The sequence below is a fragment of the Ictidomys tridecemlineatus genome, chromosome 10 (genome assembly GCF_052094955.1).
Source record: "Ictidomys tridecemlineatus isolate mIctTri1 chromosome 10, mIctTri1.hap1, whole genome shotgun sequence".
NCBI lineage: Eukaryota > Metazoa > Chordata > Mammalia > Rodentia > Sciuridae > Ictidomys > Ictidomys tridecemlineatus.
In genome coordinates this window covers 138,956,974-138,977,980 of record NC_135486.1, presented here as the reverse complement: position 1 = coordinate 138,977,980, position 21,007 = coordinate 138,956,974, and the positions used below count along the sequence as shown (strand labels likewise).

Below are 21,007 nucleotides of genomic sequence, written 5' to 3'. Positions count from 1 at the left end.
GTCTCTTCCCACTGTCTCTTTTTCTTGTGTAGTGCTGGGAATTGAACCCAGGGCCTCATACATGCTAAGCAAGCACTTACCACTGAGCTACATTCCCAGTCCTGGTTCTCCTTACATTCTGTTCATACATTTATTCAACAGATATCTGTGGCCTGCCTATTCCCTGGTGACGTAGGGGCGAACAAACAGGTGAAGCTGTGCCCTCATATCCTGACATTTAATGGGGGTCAGAGAGGAAGAGTTGTGTAGAAACTTGCCCAAGACACCGCTCTTCCTCTGTCTGCTCTTGGGAACACAGCAGGGAACCCTCCAGCTGGCTCCCCAGCTGCTCCTTTTACATGAAGGCCTTCAAGCAGCAGGCATCGTAGCAGGGAGCTGGATCACTGCAGAACCGATGTAGGGTTTGGAGGCATTGGGGTCCTTGGCCAAGCGGGCAGTGTGGGCAGGGTTGGAATGGGGTTGCCGTTGGGCACCCCGACACACAGGCCAGTTTGAGAGCAGATGGATCACCTGGAAGAAGCCACCATGTTTTACTGGGCCTTGGGTCCCCCCCAACCCAGGCCATGTCAGACTCTCTAGAAGCACTCACAAGCTTGTCCCTACTCACCAAGTTCCCCTCCATTATCCACAGTTCACCTAGTTTGGGTTTAGAATGAAGAGGGTTTGGGTAGTGTTGCTGAGGCCCAAAGATCCACGAGCTTCCTCCATTGACACTGGCCTCAGCACTGAGGTTCCTGAGGCAAACTGCAAACCAAGACCTCAGGGAGATGCCACTTCACACCCTTGAGGATGGCTATAATAAAAACAAAAAAAACAAGTGTTGCCGGGCCTGGTGGCACATGCCTGTAATCCCAGCAATTCAGGAGGCTGAGGCAGGAGGATGGCAAGTTCAAGGGCAACCTGGGCAATTTAGCGGAACTCTTTCTCAAAATAATTTTTAAAAAGGACTAGGGATGTAGCTAAATGGTAGAGTGTTTGCATGTGCATGGCCCAGAGCTCAGTCCCCAGTACTGCAAAAACAAACAAGTGTTGTAAAGGATTTGGAGGGATTGCAACACTGAGACACTGGGGAGGACATCCTAAGCCACTTTGAAACCTCTGACAGACCCTCAAAAGGTTACATAGGGGTCAGGGGTGTTGCTCAGTGGTAGAGACTTGCCTAGCATGCATAAGGTCCTGGGTTCAATTCCCAGTACTGAGAAGGAAAAAAAAAAAAAAGTTTAAGCCTACTTACCGGATGACCCAGCAGTTCTACTCCTAGGTGGAAATGAAAAGATATATCCACACCAAAACGTGTATGGAAATACCTATTACAGCATTATTTCTAATAGCCAAAAAGCAGAAACAATGTCTATCAACTGATGAAGAGATAAACAAATTGAGGTCTGTTCTCACAGTGGAATATTATTTAGCCATAAAAAGAAGTGAAGCACTGATTCATGTTACATGCTGAAGGAAAGAAGCCAGCCACAAAGAACTAGGTATTGTGTAATTCTTTTTATATGTAATGTCCAGAATATGAAAATAGATTAGGGGCTGGTGGGGCCCCTAATCTATAGGGAGTGACTCTAAGCAGGGTTTTTTTTTTTTTGATGATGAAATATTCTGAAATTGATTGTCATGATAGATGCACAACATCATGAATATACTGAAAATCACTGAACTATATACTGAGGCATAATCAAAGTCTGAATTATTCCAGTGGCTTGGAAGGTTGAGGCCGGAGGATCCCAAGTTTGAGGCCAGCCTCAGCAACAGAGGACCTAAGCAACTCTTCGAGACCTTGTGTCACAATAAACAATAAAAAAGAATTGGGGGTGTAGCTCAATGGTTAAGCACCCCTGGGTTTAATCTCTGGTACAAAAAAAAAAAAAAAAAGAAGAAGAAGAAGAAGAAAGGAAGAAACAAACAAAAAGAACTTCCTAAGTGCGGGGAGGCAGTACATAGGGGTAATACTGCAATGGTTCTCCTGAAAGGATCGCCAAGAAGTGACTGGAAGGAGGAGGTTTCTTTTCATCCTTCAGGGTCTCAACTCACATGGCATGTCCCCAATCAAGACAGGCCTCACCACCCATAGCATAACCCTCCCTTTGTCACTTTGTCCTCTGTCAGCCCATTTCTTCCCCCTTAGAATTCTTTTCTGTCTGTGGACTTGGTTTTGCGTGACTCTCTTGCTCAACTGAGCTCCATGAGGTTGTGCTTGTTTGTATCTTGTTCCCCATGTGGTAGGTGCTCAATAAATACCTGCTGAATGAACGAACCCATGTATATTGATAACAGCTGTGAGCACGCTGGTCCAGGCTGGGGTCAGTGGCTGGTGTTGGGGAAGCAGCCTATAGGCCCAGAGTTTCTCTGGCCCAGCAGCATGCTCTCTGCGGGTTCCAGTGCCAGTAGAATGTCTCTGGAAAGGAAGCCCACAGCTTGGTCTGGCTGGGAAACAGCAAGAGGGGAGGGGGTGCTGGGCTGCCAGGCCTGGGGAGGAAGTCTCCAGCCCCAGGCTGCCTCGGGCGGGCGTGGCGTCTGTGTTTGCACCTTTGGAATGTGGCTGATTCACTCTGGGGGGAGCCATGTGCTGCTGCCGCCGCTGCCTTGGGTCTGACATCTGGAGACTGAATTCCAGGAGGAGAGAGATGGATTCCTGCAAGCAGATGCCAACTTTGAAGGTCAAATGGAAACATGGAATTGCCTTAAGAGGGGGCTGAGAGGATCTATCACCTACTTCCAGGGCCTAAGAGAGAGGTGCAGACCCAGCTGTAGCCTTGACCCAGCTCTGGAGCTACAGTAGCCTCTACTGGTATAGCCTGGGGCAGGGAAAGGGGCGGGGAGCTCAGCAGTCAGACCTGGGTTCAAAGACAGTTACTTAACACATCCTGTAATTGCGAGGGCTAAGGGCTAGCTGGGTCTGGGATGCTGACACTGGCTTGCATCTCTCAGCCAAGTTTCCTCTGCATTCCCTTTACTTTCACGCCAGCACCTCCTAATGTCACAGGGGAGACTGTGACATTATAGGCCCGTGACTTCCCAGCCTACTTTTCTCATGGGTTCCAGCAAGATCCTAAGTTTGTCTCTCCTTGACCAGAGTTGGGTACCAGCTCATTTCTGAAAGGATCATCATGCAGCTGATAAGATGGGTGTGGGTCAGGAACCCACCCCAGACAGGGTTGGCACCCTGGGAGTTGTATGCAGAATATAGGAGTAGGGACCCCAGAGGAACAATACTGTAGCTCTGCTGCTGCCTGCCTGGGACTGGTTATTGGGACTTGTACCAGGCATTGAGCCTGGCTTTGTGGGATTTTACCTATCAGGGTGTACCTTTGGTTAAGTCTCTGCCTTAAGCTCTGAAGCTCATTTTCTTCATCTATGAAATCTCCAGTTCTTTTAAGAATTGAATAAGATAATGCATGAAAATCCCTTGGCACATGGCTGGTCACAAGGAGGTACAGCCAGTGATAACTATCACCCAGTCCCTTTCTCTTGGGTTCTATATGATATGCAAGGATGCTGTGTGTGCGTGTGCGTGTGTACAGCCCCCTTTCTGATCCCTGAGGTGTGCTATATTGTTTGACATGTTCCCCACCCCACCCCCCAGGAGGCTGAGGGCAATGCAGGATGGAGGCTGGGGGCAAAGAGGGTGGAAGGAGAGAAACACAGTCCAGTCCCAGTGTGTGTGCCCCAGCTGCAGGGCCTGCAGGCTCAGGCCTGCTTCTGGAAGTCACCTCCCCCACCTTCAGCCTGCTGGTGGCTGGAGGAGGGGCCCTGGAGACCTCAGCTCCAAGGAGCTGCTGTCCCTGTGCCTCCCCAGCTACATCAGGAGGATGTCTGGCCATCTGACATTGGAAGGTCCCTGGATCAGTCTTGCAGGACATCTCTGTTCTCCTGGGCTTCAGGAGTTTCTGGGAGGTGGAGGGCAGGCCTCCTCTGACCTTTTGCTGCTGTTTGTGAATCACTGGAGCAAAACACCTATTGGAACTAGCTTGGGGCAGCGTGTTAGAACCAGCGTGCCATCCCCAGCTCAGTGACCTCTATTGCTGCCAGCTCTGCTCGCTATCACACCTCTAAGCTGCCCCAGGCTGTGGTGCTGACCTGTCCCTGGCTCCACCCAAGTCCTCCCTGGCTCCACCCAAGTCCTCCCAGTCTCGATTCCAGTTCCATTCCCACCTCCTCAAAGAAGTTTTTCTGGATAGCTTTTCAAACCCCTGGTAATTCTCATCTTCATGACTGGTCTTGGGTTCAATGTGTCAACACGATGGTCAGTGATTCCTGTATGACTGCACAGCCATCTGGTCACTCGTCCATATCCTGCAGACACAGAACATGCAACTCCTTGGCTTTGCCAGGTTCTCGCTACTCAGCCCTTTCTTTCTTTCTTTCTTTCTTTCTTTCTTTCTTTCTTTCTTTCTTTCTTTCTTTCTTTCTTTCTTTCTTTCTTTCTCTCTTTCTTTCTTTCTTTCTTTCTTTCTCTCTTTCTTTTTTTTTTTTTAAAGAGAGAGTGAGAGAGGAGAGAGAGAGAGAGAATTTTTAATATTTATTTTTTAGTTCTCGGCGGACACAACATCTTTGTTTGTATGTGGTGCTGAGGATCGAACCCGGGCCTCACGCATGCCAGGCGAGCGTGCTACCGCTTGAGCCACATCCCCAGCCTTCTTTCTTTCTTTCTCTCTTTTGGTGGGAATTGTACTGGGAATTGAACCCAGAGGAATTCTACCTGTGAGCTACATCCCCACATCCCCAGTCCTTTTTATTTTTTGAGACAGGGTCTCATTAAATTGCCCAGGCTGGCCTCAATCCTGTCTCAGCCTTCTCAATCAATGGGATCACAGACATGGGCTACCATAGCTCACTTCTTAAAAAAAAAAAATTTTTTTTTTTTTGAGGGGAGGGGGCAGAGATCAAACCCAAGCACACTTAACCACTGAGCAATATCCCAGGTTTTTTTTTTTTAAGTTGTAGATGGACTTGATACCTATATTTATTTATTTATTTATCTATCTATTTATTTATTTTTATGTGATGCTGAGAATCAAACCCAGTGACTCATACATGCTACATAAGTGCTCTACCATTGTGCCACATCCCCAGCCTTTTCTATTTTTTATTTTGAAACAGAGTCTCATTAAGTTGCTTAGGGCCTTGCCAAGTTGCTGAGGCTGGTTTTAACTTTTCGATCCTCCTGCCTCAGCCTCCAGAGTCACTGGGATCGTAGGGGCATGCCATCACGCCCTGCTCAAATGTTTTTTTAAATGTGTTCACCTGGTTTCTTCTGTTATGTGACCTATTCCCTGAAGCTAAAGGATAGCTACATTTTTTTTAAAGGATACTGGGGATGGAACCCAGGAGTGCTCTACCACGGAGTTACATCCCCAGGTCTTTTTGTTTCTTATTTTGAGATAGTGTCTTTCTAAGTTGCCCAGGCTGGCCTCAATCTTGTGATCCTCCTGCCTCAGCCTTCTGAGTAGCTGGAATTACAGGTTTGTGCCACAGATTCCTCCTTATTCCTTTTAACTCTGAATAATATTCCATTGTAGCTCCTTTGTCAGCTATCGATAGACATTAAGGGTTGCTTCTACCTTTGGCTGTTATGAATAACCTAGCTATGAATATGTATGTGTGAACTTTTGTATGGATATAGATTTTCAATTTTATTTTCTTTTTTTTTTTTTTTTTTTTTGTGGTGCTGGGGATTGAACCCAGGGCTTTGTACTTGTGAGGGAAGCACTCTACCAACTGAACGATATCCCCAGCCCTAGGTTTTCAATTAAAAAAAAAAAAAATGTTTAGTTGTAGCTGGACACAATACCTTTCATTTATTTATTTATGTGGTGTTGAGGATTGAACCCAGCCCCTTAGGTTTTCAATTTTAAGACCTCTTCTTTTTTTCTTCCCCTGTCCTGGGGGGATGGAACCCAAGGGCCTAGCAGGTGCTAGGCCTGAGCCCCTCCGCCTTTATTCTTTAAGGACTCTCTGACAAAGACCTCACTTAACCTTCACAGCGACCCTGCAGGGCCGGCCCTTCCTGGCATCCTCTCCCTTCTTCAGTCAGGGAAACCGAGGTTCTAGAGCTGAGATGAGGCCAGGCTCAGGTTGGCGCTTGGACTGTCTGGCTCACTGTGGCTGTGATGCCTCCAGAGTCATTTCTGGTCCTTGTTGGCGCTGCCTTGCGGAGTGCTCCTGTCCCCAAATGTTGCTGACTCTTCAAACAGGCTGTGCAAACCTCAAACCTCAGAAACCTCCGTGACCTGTCTAGTTGAGCACCCAGCAGTGGTCTGTGGCCCAGAGGATGCACCTCTGGGGATTAAGGCAGTCCCTCCTGCTGCTGCAGAATCCCTGACCCTCACTTCCTTGGTGTGCTGTTCTTAGCCTGACCCCCTCAGGGGATGGCAGTCCCAGAAGCTGCTGGCCCTTTTGTTTGTTGTGGACCACTTCCTTTGGGTCCCAGGGCTGTGTTCCATTTCTTGCTTTCTGTGGGTTTGGCACACAGACCTTTGCTAACCTGGTAATGAACTTCTTCCATCTGTCCCCATGGCGTGGTGGGTCTGAGTCTAGCTATAGACAAGTCCAGGTTCAAGTCAGCTGTCTCATTTTCTGGCAGTGTGGCTTTTAGAAAATTTTCTGAACCTGTGAGCCCTGGTTCACTGGGGGTCACAATAATAGTCGGTCCTCACAGGAGAGCTGGGGTATTGACTAAGTGAATGGCTGGTGGCCCAGCACCTCGCCTCTCTTAGCTGGCCCTTGCTGCTGTGGTCCTTGTTCAAAGGCAGCCTTGCATCTCTTGCTGGCCTTGAGCAGCAGGAGGCTAGGTCGCCTGGGAGGCTTCCGTGGTCAGTTCTGAGTGAGGTGGGCGAAGTCGAGGTTGGGACCCTGCTGCCTGGCAGCTGAAGGGTTTGGATGATGACCAGGCACCACCCTGTGTGGGTGCCACAGCTCCCAGCCTGAGGCAGGAGGGGCAGCCACAGGGCGGGGACCTGAGCCAAGGAAAGGAGGTCCAGGCAGCCTGCTCTGGCTCCTGCCAGGGAAACCCTCTCCTCTTGCTGTTGCTCCTGCTCGCTCAGCCTTCCCAGCCCTGCCCCTGGCGTCCTGCTTCTCACATTTCAGCTTCTGAGTTACTGGCAGCCTGTGCTCTTGCTGCTACTGCCCAGGCGGTTGCACCAGGAGATGTTAACCCCCCGTGTGCTGGGCGCAGCGGCGGCGCTGCTGGGAAGGGCTGCAGGCCTGAAGGCTTGAGTGGGCACAGAGCCATCCTAAGACCAGTTTCTCTGCCCCCCACATGCTACAGTGCTTATCTTTCCTCCTGCCTGCCTGTCTGTGGAAACCTGAAGCCAACAACTTCCCTGAGCCCTACAAATTGTCCTTCCTTTGACCGACTGGGTACTGGCAGTAGACGGCAGAGCTCAGATTATATATCACCTTGTAATTGACCTTGTCATTTTATGCATGGCCGTGATTCTCCCTCCCTATCCCTCACTGCCCCCAGCAGGACTCTCCTCTGGCACCCAGCTTACTCGGCCAGGACTGGGCCACCAGGGCCAGGTGAGCTCTTTTGAGTTCAGAGGTCAGTGTGGAAGCTACTCTCCAGGGCAGCTCACAGGGTGACTGGAAGGAGCCTGAAAGACTCTGAGCCCTGGCACTTACTAGCCATGATTATGGGCAAGTCCCTAGAGTGCAAGGATAGCACTTGAGGTGTGTAGTGAGGATGAAACAAGTAAGTCCTCTGGAGCGGCCCTCACACACAGCAGGCCCATGGATGCTGCTGCCCACATGTGCCGCTGAGGCTGCCCCTCCCCAGGGAAAGCAGCTCCCTTCCCTGGCTGCGGCTTCCACCTTGGAGCCCTACAAGTCGGGTTTCCAACTAGAGCAGTCCAGCTCTTTATTTTTCTAAATTTTATTTTATTTTTCTGGTGGTGCTAGTGATTGAACCAGGGGTGCTCTACCACTGAGCTACATCCCCACCTCCTATCATTTTATTTTGAGACAGGGTTTCACTGAGTTGTTAAGGCTGGCCTCAAACTTGCAATCCTCCTGCCTCAGCCTCTGGAGTCGCTGGGATTACAGGGATGCACCTCTGCTCCTGGGAGTTCCAGACCTTTCTTTTCCAATCTGAAAAGGGAATTGGCTCCAGTAACAAAATGAGTAATTAAATAATATAATAAAAAGGAATGGGTTGGGGAGTAACTCAGTGGTAGAGCACATGCCTAGCTACCATGCCTGAAGCCCTGCATTCAATCCCTAGCAACAGAAAAAAAAATATTAAAAAGGGACTTAGTATTCTGCTGTTTCTCACCCACCTCTGTCCACTCAGTGGAGATCAGCTAGCTGACCCCCAACCCTGATACTAGAGACGGAGACGGCACTTCCTAGTTCTCTCCAGTCGCCCTCTGTTCCCTATTTTTCTTTTTTTTTTTTTTTTTTTTTTTTTTTTTTTTTTTAAATTTTTTTTTTTTTTAAAGATAGAGTGAGAGAGGAGAGAGAGAGAATTTTTTTTTAATATTTATTTTTTAGTTCTCGGCAGACACAACATCTTTGTTGGTATGTGGTGCTGAGGATCGAACCTGGGCCGCACGCATGCCAGGCGAGCACGCTACCGCTTGAGCCACATCCCCAGCCCCCCTATTTTTCTCTTGAACCTCAAACCCTCCCTCCTAGTTCCTCCTGAGCCTCCTCTGACCCTTGGCCCTCTCCAGCCACATTCCCTCAGCCCCTTGGCTGGTTATTCTTTTATAAGAATAACTGGACACCTGAGACTCTGTCCTCCCCACCTCCTTTGCTCCTGGTGAAAGGGCTCTGCTGGGCAGCAGGTGCCTCTGTTCTGGTTCAATCTTCTCTACTAATTTTTCGAGGGTCTTCCATGTCCACATGCCTCGGGCTGCTGATCTACGCGATTGAATTATTATAACTGTCCTCACTGCCTTACAGAGAATCAATTTAGGAAGCAGTTAGACAGCTTTTCTATCTGAAAAAGAAATAGTACATCTGCACAGCTACCACTTGAGTATTTATAAAAGGGGACAGCCCAATTGACACAGCCAAGGCTCTGGGTTCCTCCTGTCACATACTGAGAAGCAGAGAGATGCTTCCCTCAGAGACAATCCTTAACCAGCTGAGGTGGGAGGAAGCAGAGGAGCTACATGTTGAAAAGAAGGACCAGGGGCTGGGATTGCGGCTCAGCGGTAGAGTACTTGCCTAGCACAGGCAGGACCCTGGTTGGATCCTCAGCACCACATAAAAATAAAGGCATTGTGTTGTGTCCATCTACACCTAAAAAATAATATTAAAAAAAGAAGGATCAGGGGCTGGGGATGTGGCTCAAGCGGTAGCGCACTCGCCTGGCATGCGTGCGGCCCGGGTTCGATCCTCAGCACCACATACAAACAAAGATGTTGTGTCAGCCGAAAACTAAAAAATAAATAAATAAATATTAAAAAAAAAAAAAAAGAAGGATCAGCAGGGAAGAGGGAGACAAGGGCAGGTGCCCACCACATTGGAGCAGAGGGTGGGGGACAAGGGTAGACTCCCTTCATTTGAACACCTTGTTTTCAGTAGCTTGCTTATGACTGAAGTGAATTAGATGGGGACAGGTGAAGGAGGTGGGCACCCAGAGGTCAGGCCCTTTGAGGCTCCTAGATTGCTAGGCACCACCTGGATCTGCAGGGCTTTGGGAGCATGAAGAGTCCAGCCTCCACCTCCACCCCAATACTGCCTTGATTTCCCCAACTGTGTTCAGCTACTGCTTGCCCACCCAGCAGAGTGTGTGTGTGTGCTGAGCGCCCCCTAGTGTTTGGGGGTCTCAGTCTGGTTGGTCCAGAGCTCTTCATGAGCACAGAGCAGGAGAGGGGACCAGGGCATCTGGTCATATTAGACCAGAGTCTAATATGACTTTGCCCTGTGGCCCCACCCTCATTCTGCCTTCCTGGGAACACTCAAGTTCCTTCCCCAGGCAGGGACTTTTTGCTTCTATGGTTCTCATCCTGTTGCTATCCTCTGATATCTGTCTACCCCTCCTCACACCTGCCCAGCTCCCAACAGGTTCTGGTTCCCCACATGCACCAAAGCATATCAGGACAAAAGCGATCTGGTCCATCCACTGCTCCTGGAATATGTGCGTACAAGAAAAAGCCTCAAATTAAGTTTGGGCACATAGATTCCTGTTAGATTCCATTTCTAGTTCTCTGAATGTCCTCAGAAAGACTCTTAACTTGCTCTAATCCTCCTTCATGTTCCCCCCATCTTTGGGAGTACAATTCTCTGTGATCTCCAGTGACCCTCAGCCTGGTGTAATCCTTTCCAGTTGAATGAATATATATTTTAGAAATACATATTCATATATAGTTTAGAAATGAGAAAAATCTATCCCCTCTCCACAGGGTGCTGCTGCTTGTAGAGTCAAAATCTGCAGCCAGGCCAGGAGCATGGCACGGTGGAGGGGTGCTTGCCTAGCATGTGCAGAGCCCGGGTTGGATCCCTAGCACCACACACACAAAAATACATCCTGCAGCAGCCCCCTTGCTGACAGCGCTCCCTTGTGGCTACAGTTCTTGATTCCACATTTCTCAATCAGCAACTCCCAACCAGCCTAAAAGGAGGGTGTTGTTGGGGCTAAGAAGGGCTGCTGGAACCCTCAAAGCAGCCAGGACCCCAGGCCAGGGAGGAAAGTCCCACTGTGGCTGAGGAAAGAAGCCCTGAGCCCACTGCTCTGAGACCCCCTGGACTTCTGTTTTTAAATAGCAGCTCTGTAGCCTGGTGGTAGAGCTAGTGGTAGAGCATATGCTTAGCATGTGCAAGGCCCTGGGTTTGATCCACAGAGCTGGGGGGAAAAAATTGCCAAAAATAGCTTTATTAGATATAATTCACATGCTACATAATTCACCCATTTAAGTTATAGAATTCAGTGCTTTCTAGTGTATCGACAGAGTTGTGCAACTGTCACTAATTTTAGAACACTTTCATCACCCAAACATAAACCCTATGCCCACTGGCATTCATCCCTTTATCCTCCAACCCCCATACCCTGGCACCACTAATCCACTTTCTGCCTCTATGGATGTAACTGTTCTAGACAGTTCATAGAAACAGAATCATAGGACATATGACCTTTTCTCTCCCCCTGCCCCCACTTAACATGTTTTCAAGATTCATCCATGTTGAAGCTTTTTTTTTGGGGGGGGTTACCAAGGATTGAACTCAGGGGCGCTCACTCACTGAGTCACATCCCCAGCCCTGTTTTTGTATTTTATTTAAAGACAGGGTCTCACTGAGTTGCTTAGCACCTTGCTTTTGCTGAGGCTGGCTTTGAATTCTCAATCCTCCTGCCTCAGCCTCCTGAGCCACTGGAATTACAGGTGTGCACCACCGCACCATGGCCATGTTGTAGCTTTTTTTTTTTTTTTTTTTTTTTTTTTTTTTAGTTGTCATTGGAGGGGTCCTGGCTGCTATTTTTATATATATGGTACTGAAAATCAAACCCAGTGCCTCACACATGCTAAGTAAGCACTCTACAGCTGTGCTACGACTCCAGCCCTTTGTTGTAGCTTTTGGTTATGGTAAATAATATGAACATGAACGTATTGTGAACATGGGCATACAATGGTCCACAAACTAAAAGCAATATGTAGGGCTGGGGATGTGGCTCAAAGCGGTAGCGCGCTCACCTGGCATGCGTGCGGCTCGGGTTCGATCCTCAGCACCACATACAAACAAAGATGTTGTGTCCGCCCAAAACTAAAAAATAAATATTAAAAAAATTTTCAAAAAAAAAAAGGAAAAGAAAAAGCTAGCTCAGAATTTTTCTAATGTTAGCATTTCCTTTCTTCCTTAAGAGACTGTGGGACAATCCCAAAAGGGTTAAAATGTGTGGTACAGTGTTGAAAAAAAAAATTATATAGCAAATAGTATTCGATGGGCTGGGGATGTGGCTCAAGCGGTAGCACGCTCGCCTGGCATGCGTGCGGCCCGGGTTCCATCCTCAGCACCACATACCAACAAAGATGTTGTGTCCGCCGAGAACTAAAAAATAAATATTAAAAATTCTCTCTCTCTCTCTCTCTCTCTCTCTCTCTCTCTCTCTCTCTCCTCTCTCACTCTCTCTTTAAAAATAAATAAATAAATAAAAGCAATATGTATATATATATATTATACATACACATATATATAACAGAAACCCTCACGAAAAGAAAGAAAACAAAAAAAAAAAAAAAGAAGAAAAAGAATGATGTGGCAGATAGAATAAGTCCCCCTCAGATGTTCACCCTAACCTTCAAGATATATGGGAACGTCATTTCGCATGGCAAAGGTGAAGATGCCACCAAGGGCTTTGCCATCAGGAGGTTATTCTGGGTATCTGGGTGGGTTCAAGGTCATCACAAGTAGGAGGCAAGAAGGTGAGACTTAGGGATATGAGGACAGAAGCAGAGGTTGAAAGGGTGTACCTTAAAGATGGAGGATGGTGGGAAAAGGCAGGAAAACACCTCCTAGAACTTTCTGGAGGAATGCAGCCCTGCTAATACCTGGATTTATAAATTTGGCACTTTTTGCGTTTGTTTCTGGTGATCAAAACCAGGGTCTCGTCTTGTGCTATACCAGCTTTCTGCCCTGAGTCACACCCTCAGCCCTACCTCACCTTTGTGGAGACAAGATCTTGCTGTTTCCCAGGCTGACCTTAGCCTCCTGAGTACTTTTGACTACTCACAGTGGCCCAGGCAATTATTTTAGGACTTGGGAAGAGGTTTTGACTGAGGGATGCACAGATCCTCAAAGAAGCAGAATCTGGGGGCTGGGGATGTGGCTCCATCGGTAGCGCGCTCGCCTGGCGTGAGTGCGGCCCGGGTTCGATCCTCAGCACCACAAACAAACGAAGATGTTGTGTCCGCAGAGAACTAGAAAATAAATATTGAAAAATTCTCTCTCTCACACTCTCTCTTAAAAAAAAAAAAGAAAAAGGAGCAGAATCTGGGGACTCCTTATGTTACTGCTGGAAAAGGGACAAGTGATGGAAGGGGGTTAGGGAGGAGGAGTGGTGTCCAGTGATGGTATTTCAGTTTGGGGATAGGACTGGGCTGCACCAGATAAGGAGTGTTTGGATTTGTACTTCTGAGGCATGGGAGGGCACTGGGCTGGGGACACCAATGAAAGAAAGGGCCTTAGCAGAAATGGTGAAGCCACTGAGCTTGGTGGTGCACGCCTGTAATCCCAGCAGCTTGTGAGGCTGAGGTAGGAGGATCATGAGTTCAAAGCCAGCCTTAGCAATTTAGCAAGACCATAAGCAACTCAGTGAGACTAAATAAAATAGAAATAGGGTTGGGGAGCTGGGGCTGTAGCTCAGTTGCAGGGCGCTTGCTAAGCATGCATGAGGCACTGGGTTCAATCCTCAGTACCACCTAAAAGTAAACTAATAAAATAAAATACAAAAAAATTTAAAAAATAAGGCTGGGGATGTGGCTCAGTGGTCAAGGGCCCCTGAGTTCAATCTCCAGTACCTACCCTGCCCCCCCCTCCAAAAAAAAAAAAAAAAAAAAAGAAATGGTGAAGCCATTCCCAGTGTGCCCTCTGGGAACTAGGCTTAGTCAAAAGAATAGGGATATGTGTGCTTCTTCCAGCTGTCATTCATTCCAGGCACTGGAGAAATTGCTCAGTGTATAGTTATGTGGCCCAGTATTGTATGTGTCCCCAAGTGTGGTCATTTCCTAAGCACATTCCCTGTCACCACAAGAAGGCTGTGAGCTCTTTGAGTACAGTTTGTCTGCTTTGACCTCTGTCTTGCAGGGTTTGTCACCTGTTAAGGCAGGGAGAAGCAGCAAGAACAGGAATTCTCCAAGGTTGGGCAAAGGTTTCCCACCTTCCTCTGCAGAGCTGTAAAAATGATATCCATGTCCAGACCCAGAGGGGATGTAGAGAATTTGGTGGTAGCCCTGACCTTGCTGCCTCTTGCCTTGGTCATTGTGAACCACTTCACTCAGCAAAAGAGGGGACTGTCATACAGCAGGACTCACGGGAGACCAGTGGGACACTCGGTTGAAGGACAAAACATAGCAGGCACCAAAAACTCAGTAATCAAGGAAACAAAAATTTTTTTTTTTGTACCAGGGATTGAATCCTGGGGTGCAGAACCACTCAGCCACACCCCCAGCTCTTTTTATTTTTTGAGGGTCTCACTAAGTTGCTGAAGGCCTCCGCTAAGTTGCTGAGTTTGGCTTTGAAATTCTGATCTTTCTGCCTCAGCCTCCTGAGCTGCTGTGATTATAGGCATGCACCACTGTGCTTGGCAAGAGAAACAATTTTTAATGCAATCAATTAAAAAAATTTATTTTTATTTATTTTAATTTTTTTAATATTTATATTTGGTACCAGGGATTGAATCCAGGAGCACTTAACCACTGAACCACATACCCAGCCCTTTTTCGTATTTTATTTATAGGACAGAGTCTCACTGAATTGCTTAGGGCCTTCCTAAGTTGTTGCCGCTGGCTTTGAACTTGCAATCCTCTTGCCTCAGATACCTGAGCCACTGGGATCCTAGGTATGTACCACTGTGCCCAGCAAGAATCAAAATTAAAGCAAAAGAAAAAATTCAATAAACAAAATATCTTTTTTTTTTTTTTTTTTTTGGTGGTGCTGGGGATCAGACCCAGGACTTAATGCATGTTAGGCAAGTGCTCTACCATTGAGCTATATCCCCAACCCAAACTATCATAATTTTTGGGGGGATGCTAGGGATTGAACTCAGAGGCACTCGGCCACTGAGCCACATCCCCAACCCTATTATGTATTTTATTTTGAGAAAGGGTCTCACTGAGTTGCTTAGTGCCTCGCTTTTTTTTGCTGGGGCTGGAATTGAACTTGAGATCCTCCTGCCTCAGCCTCCTGGAATTACAGATGTGTGCCACTATGCCCAGCTCAAACTATCATAATTTTAAGAATGGCTATATTCCAGGGGTTGAGGTTGTGGCTCATGGTAAAGTGCTTGCCTAGCATGCGTGAGGCACTGGGTTCGATTCTCAGCACCACATACCAATAAATAAAATAAAGATCCATCAACAACTAAAAATATTAAAAAAAAAAAAGATGTGAGCATTTTGCCCATCATAAATTTTGGGCAGTGATTTAAAAATTTTTTTTTATATTTATTTTTTAGTTCTTGGCGGACACAACATCTTTGTTGGTATGTGGTGCTGAGGATCGAACCCGGGCCGCACGCATGCCAGGCGAGGGCGCTACCGCTTGAGCCACATCCCCAGCCTGATTTTTAAATTTTAATTAATATTTTGGTACTGGTGATTGAATCCAGGAGTGCTTAACCACTGAGCCACGTCTCCAGCCTTTTTTTGTTCCTTTGCTTAGGGCCTCACTAAATTGCTGAGGCTGGCTTTGACCTTGCAATCCTCCAGCCTTAGCCGCCTGTCTCTGGGATTACGGATGTACAACACCTACCTGGTGATTTTGAAAAAAAAAAAGAAAAAAGTGCTGTGTGGTGGTGCTAGCCAGTGGCTCAGGAGCCTGACGCAGGATCAAGAGTTCTAAGCCAGCCTCAGCAGAAGCAAGGAGCTAAGCAATTCAGTGAGACCCTGTCTCAAAATAAAATACAGAAAAGGGCTGGGGATGTGGCTTAGTGGTTGAGTGCCTCTGAGTTCAATCCCTAGTATCCCCACTCCAAATAAAGTTATGAAGACATGATTATTTTTGAATGTCAGATTTTTTTTTTTTTTTTGTGATTCCCAAGTGTTGCTATTTCATTGCACTCCAAGGTGTCTGTGTGGTCTCCGAAACGACTCCCAAGAGAAACAAAAAAGTAGTCCCATGTTTCCTCTGTACCTTCAGGCCCTGGAATGCTACCTCTTTGGGTAGAAAAGGCCAAAGTACAGTCCCTGTTCTCTGGGAGACAAAACTGGACTAGGTAGACATCTAGAGATGACTTTAAAGCTACATTTAACATGACAGGAGGGAGCACCCCTGCACATAAGCAAATCTCAGTACAAAACAAGACCTCAATCACAGTGTTGGAAGGGTGGTGGGGTATAAAAGGCATGGGCTTAGGAGGTTCTAGTGAGTATTAGTCTTCTTACCTGCAAAATGGTATGGTAAAGAGTCAGTGATGCCTCAGAATATCCTGGTCCAAGGGGAGTAAAAGATGAACTTCCCCAGCAACACCCAGCCAATTCAATACCCTTGAGGTAGATAGAGCTCAAGGATGCTACATTTACTGGCAGCCTGTAATCTCAGCGGTTTGGGAGGCTGGGGCAAGAGGATTGTGAGTTCAAAGCCAGCCTCAGCAACTTAGTGAGAACTTATTTAAAAAATAAATAAAAAATAAAGGGCTGGGGATGTGGTTCAGTGGTTAAGCTCCTGGGTTCAATCCTCGGTATGGCGGGGGTGGCGGGGGAAGGACTGTTACATTGTCAATTAAGCCTCTTAGGGATTTTGGAATCAGTATCCAGAGAAACTGCCTTAACAGGTTGTTTTGAGTACTGGAGAATATGTATGCAAAACTGGCGGCATCTACACAGCGTTGTCAATACGTAATAACAATAATGTTTCCTAATAATAACTGTTACAATTGTTATTAGTAGGAGCATTTCAATTAGGAAGCGAGATTTGGGCGGAACCTGGAAGGCGGATGGGATTGGGAAAGGCGGTGGGCAGGGGTGAGGACATTCCAAGGCAGGCGTGGGCTTCCTGAACCAGGGGAGGGACTGTGGCCGGAAGGTGGGGGGTGGGGGCGGAGGACGGAAACTGGCCGCTACAGTGTCCCCCTCAAGGCACTATGCCATTACCCCCTTGTACAGAGCGCACCCTAGCGGAGGAGCAAGTTCCGTCCATGCTTCATTATGTTGTGTGAAACTGCAGTGTTCCCCGCCCGCAGAGGAGGAATGTGGGGGGAGACCCGGCAGCAATGATCAGACCTCCGGGCTGCGCTGGCTGCCTGTCCCAAGGCGCCGCCGCCGTTCTGCCCCCGCTCCCTGGCCCCCAGGCTTCCCAGGGCAGCTGCAGCATCCCAGGTGCCCAGCTCGCTGCCTTCGCGGTCCCCTCCCTGACTCCGGGATTCCTAGGCTCTGGAGCTGTCCGGGCAGCCAGCAGGGCAGGGACGGAGGGGGGAGGCTCGTCGGCCTCCTGAGTCAGCCCCAAGTTACAAGTGGGAAGAGGTGGCTGTGACGCAAGTTTCCAGGGGGCCCTGGGTCGGCTCGGAGGGAGCGCGCCAGAGTGGCTCCACTCCGTGTAGTTGCAATCGTGAAAAAGCGAAAGCCCAAGCACGCATCCCAGGCCGCCTTCCCACTGCTGCTGCAAGCGGAACCCATTCACGTCCCCCATCCCGACCCAGGGGCCTGGTGAGCGTAGTAGACCCTGCATTGGGCAGTCCCCAGCGGACCCCGAGCGGCAAAGACTGGGCTCCCTCACAGAGGATGGCCTTTTTTTTTTTTTTTTTTGCAATGCTTGCCAACCTGTCAGCTGATGGACCTCATCACCCATAGTGGCGCATGTAGCTGGGCCGCAGCTCGCTCAATTCACGCCGCGTTTCTCCAGCGGGTCCGCAGCCCTGGGCCCCCTGCACCGTCTGGGAGGTCTGCAGACACTGGTTGCAGGCGGCCCCCCGGGGCCCATGCCCCTCTCGCCTCGGCCTTGCGCCGCCCGGGGGACTCTGCAAATAGTCCTTTGTTTACATGCAATTCCTTACTCCGCGGAAGGAGGCCGGGGGAGTGCTGAGTTTTCACCAGCTGTTTCCCGCCTTGAAACAGACATCTGATCAGCTGCAAACACACACACACATACACACGCCCGGGGAGGCAGGCCGGAGAGACCTCCCTCCCGCCCCTCCCGCCCGCCTCCCTCCCCTCGCTGCCGCCGCCGCCGCCAGCATCTGGGACCGGCCGATTCTGCACCTCCGTCCGGCGCTGCCCTTTGATTCGGATTTCCATCTTGCATTCTCCGGCGGACCGCGGGACCCAGCTCGTGCAGAGGAGGGGGGCCGATCGCTATGGAGTATTTCATGGTGCCCACTCAGAAGGTGCCCTCTTTGCAACATTTCAGGAAAACAGAGAAAGAAGTGATAGGAGGACTCTGTAGGTGTGTACTCCTCCTACCCCCACCCCTTCCTACCATTGCAGCCCCTGGCCAGCCCGCCCGAGCGGGCGCGCGTGTGCGCACGCATGGCCCGCGCTGCCGACCCTGCTCTCTTTTCTTAGCCACCGGGGTGGCTGCAGCCCAGTGCCCCGTGCTTGAGCCGCCTGGGGACCTTCCTTTCTCAGAACGTGGGGACCCCGAGCGGCCCCAGCCACTTTTGTCCGCTGCAGGCGGGCGAGTCGCGACGTTTGTAAATTGCAAACAGACCCACGTGGTTCTGCAGCAGTCCCGGCCATGCTTGGTGCTGGTGTCTTTACCCCCTTGCTTCCTCCCCCCTTCTCGCGGCTGCTTCCTTCCTTTCCCTGCTTCCTTGTGCTCTCAGAGCCCCCCTCCAAGGGAACTGGAGGGGTCCCAGGCGCGCGTGGAGCCCCGGCGAGGGCAGCTACAATGCAGCCATGCCGCGGATCCGGACGCGGGGGGGGGGCGGGGAGCCGGGTGGTGTGCGTGTTTGCAGAGAGCGGAGTTGCTTCGGGGTCGGGGGCATGCTTGTGTGGAGCTGCGGGGATGGGCGGACCCAGAGGGGCAGCGCGGCGGGCAGGAGCGCCGCGGCCCTGGACATTTTGGTTACTGCTGGGTCGCTCGCTTGCCCGCCCGCGCCCGGGCGCTGTTTACTAGCGAGGCCTGGACGTGACTCTGCAGCCCTCTTGGAGTAGGCGGGCCTGTGCGCGCGTGGCCTCGCGGGAGCTGTAGTTCTCCGCGCGCGGCTGTTGCGGCATTGTGGGACTTGTAGGCACTCTCAGGCCACGCTTTCCCCTCACAAAGCTCAGCCTCTGCTTACAGTTGGGGGCAAGGCAGGCCAGGTGGGGAGGCCTTTTAGGTGCGCGGCACCCGAGGGTGGCCTTGGCTGCGCAAGGCCGCCCCTCTCCGCACGTGAACTTTCCCATCCCCGGATCCTTCCCTCAGCGGTAAACCAAAATCGCTCGTCTGGTTACAGCCGAGTGGATGGCCCAGGGTCCTCAGCCTTCCATAGAAGTCGCTTTGCAAGCTTGGCTCTGGGTTGCCCCAGATCTATCCTTTACCAAGGGTGAAGGATTCGCTGGCCACTAGTAGTGGAATCACCCTGGATACGTTAGAATGCACAAGCCTGTAATTCTGATGGCAGGGCCCGGGCATCTGCTTATTGTCGACCCCGAGTGGCCAGCCAGGAGTGGCCAGCCAGGGGTGCGTGCAGAGATAGGGAGTTTCTCCAGTGCGCACAAGTTTGGGACCTGCAGTCTTTTTCTTGCCATGCTGCTCCAGAAGCGAAATGGCTCCCCAAAGCTGGAGCCACGTGCTCTGCCGCTCGGGCAGGCGGGGCCGGGTGTTAGGGAGGAGGAGCCCACATGGTGTATCCCTGGCCGGTGGACTCCACTGCACAGGCACACGCCCCGCCTCAGGCCTCCCATCTTTCTCAAGTTCACAGTCAATACCAGTTAATGGGTCTGGTAGCTGGCAGGGCCACCTTGAAGGGTGGCCTTAGAAAAGGTCCAGCAGTAATAAGTCGCTTTGCTAGGGTTTTCTCATTGAGTTGTCAGTCTTCCTCTGAGACTCCTTGTCTTCTGATTCCTTTGTAAAGATGAGGACACTGAGGCTGGCTAGACCAAGTGGTGGAGGTGGGTCTGCAACACCGATCCCAGAGGCCTGCCCTTCCACTTGCTATTGGTAGCTGGGCTGAGCACTGGAGGTGGGATTGAATTCCAAACTATTGAGAGGACTCCTTCGGCCTCCGACCTGTGCAGTCTTGGGCAGTGAGACCCTCTGACTGCCATGCTTGGGCTTTGGTTGAGACTTCTGGGGCCTGTTAAGACTCTGGCTTCACTCCATCTCTGTCCCAAGTCCCCCTTTGAGGGAGGCCTGCAGACCACCAGGAGGTATGAGCCTTGGCAGACCCAGTGCTTGAGGTAGCAGGGCCTGCCTCCTGGTGCACAAGTCCTCAGCCTGACCCTCTTCTAGGCAGTTACCAGCTGTGCACTGGGCCAAGAGTCAAGGCCTCTAAGGTTTGTTCATTTTCACCTGGGGCCACAGGGTGACATGGGAATACTGACCTTCTGGCTGGGTGAATTTGCTTCTCTGGGTTGTCTCAGGCTGGAGGACTTCACTTCATCTCTGTCTAGCTGAGCCTTCCCTGCCCCTCTCCTCTGTCTCCCAGGCCAAACGGGGAGAGAGAGGGTTGTAGGGTACAGTGCTGCCTGGAGGTTTTGGACCTGTTGTCTAATGGTCCTTAGACTTGGAAAAAGGCAACACCTCTGAGAAAGTGTCTGGAAGCTGTTACAGTGTCATTCAGACTCTGAAGAGCAGGTGGCCTTATCTTTGTAAGCTCTTTAAAAAAGTGCTGGTAAAAAGGGAGTTAGAAGGCTGGGGTTGTGGCTTGGTGGCAGAGCACTTGATAGCATGTGTGAGGCACTGGCTTCAATCCTCAGCACCACATAAAAATAAATAAATAAACAAAGTAAATACTCCTAATTAAAAAAAAAAAGAGGAGGGGCAGGGAGTTAGAGAAAATTAAAGGCTTTGGATTATGGAGTCCCTGATCCTATATTTAGAAATCCCAGCTAGATGCTGGAACTGAGGATACAGCCATGAATAAGACCTGACCACTGGTGCTAAAGGGTCCTTTCGGCCCCTGAGAGAGCCACGGGATATTCTGGACACCTGGGTGCAAACCCTGGGAAACAGGGAATCCTGTTATCCTCCTATTATATTCTCTCTCATTTATTTATTTATTCATTCATTCTGGGGATTGAACCCAGGGGTCTACCACTGATCAGCACCCTGATCTCTTGAGAAACATCTTGCTAAGTTACCTGCAATTCTTCTGCCTCAGCCTCCTGAGTTGCTGGGATTACAGGCGTCTGCCACCATACTTCTCTCTATCTTCTTTTTTTTTTTTTTTCCGGTACTGGGGATTGGGTGCCTAACCACTGAG

The 21,007-nt window shown here is 49.8% G+C and overlaps 1 protein-coding gene and 1 long non-coding RNA gene across 5 annotated transcripts in view; one reads left to right on the top strand and one right to left on the bottom strand.

Annotated features, from left to right (window-relative positions):
- Tfap4 (transcription factor AP-4) overlaps nucleotides 1-21,007 on the top strand; it is a 43,862-nt gene that overhangs the window by 14,583 nt on the left and 8,272 nt on the right. The window contains exon 1 of one of the 2 annotated variants that reach the window (XM_005337736.4): nucleotides 17,912-18,045. The exons of the other annotated variant lie outside the window; for it this stretch is intronic. Coding sequence (XP_005337793.1) covers nucleotides 17,957-18,045 — 89 coding nt within the window. The 5' untranslated portion in view covers nucleotides 17,912-17,956. Of the gene's footprint in view, nucleotides 1-17,911; nucleotides 18,046-21,007 lie in introns of those variants that run through there. 2 annotated transcript variants of the gene reach the window in all.
- LOC120887234 (uncharacterized) lies at nucleotides 202-17,564 on the bottom strand. 3 transcript variants are annotated; one of them, XR_013427116.1, is made up of 6 exons: nucleotides 17,424-17,564; nucleotides 12,680-12,866; nucleotides 11,643-11,712; nucleotides 4,159-4,299; nucleotides 608-2,638; nucleotides 202-510 (listed from the first exon to the last, which is right to left on the bottom strand). It is a non-coding gene; the product is annotated as an uncharacterized LOC120887234 (long non-coding RNA). The 3 variants fall into 3 exon arrangements; XR_013427115.1 differs by having other exon boundaries at nucleotides 11,643-12,866; XR_005730353.2 differs by lacking the exon at nucleotides 11,643-11,712.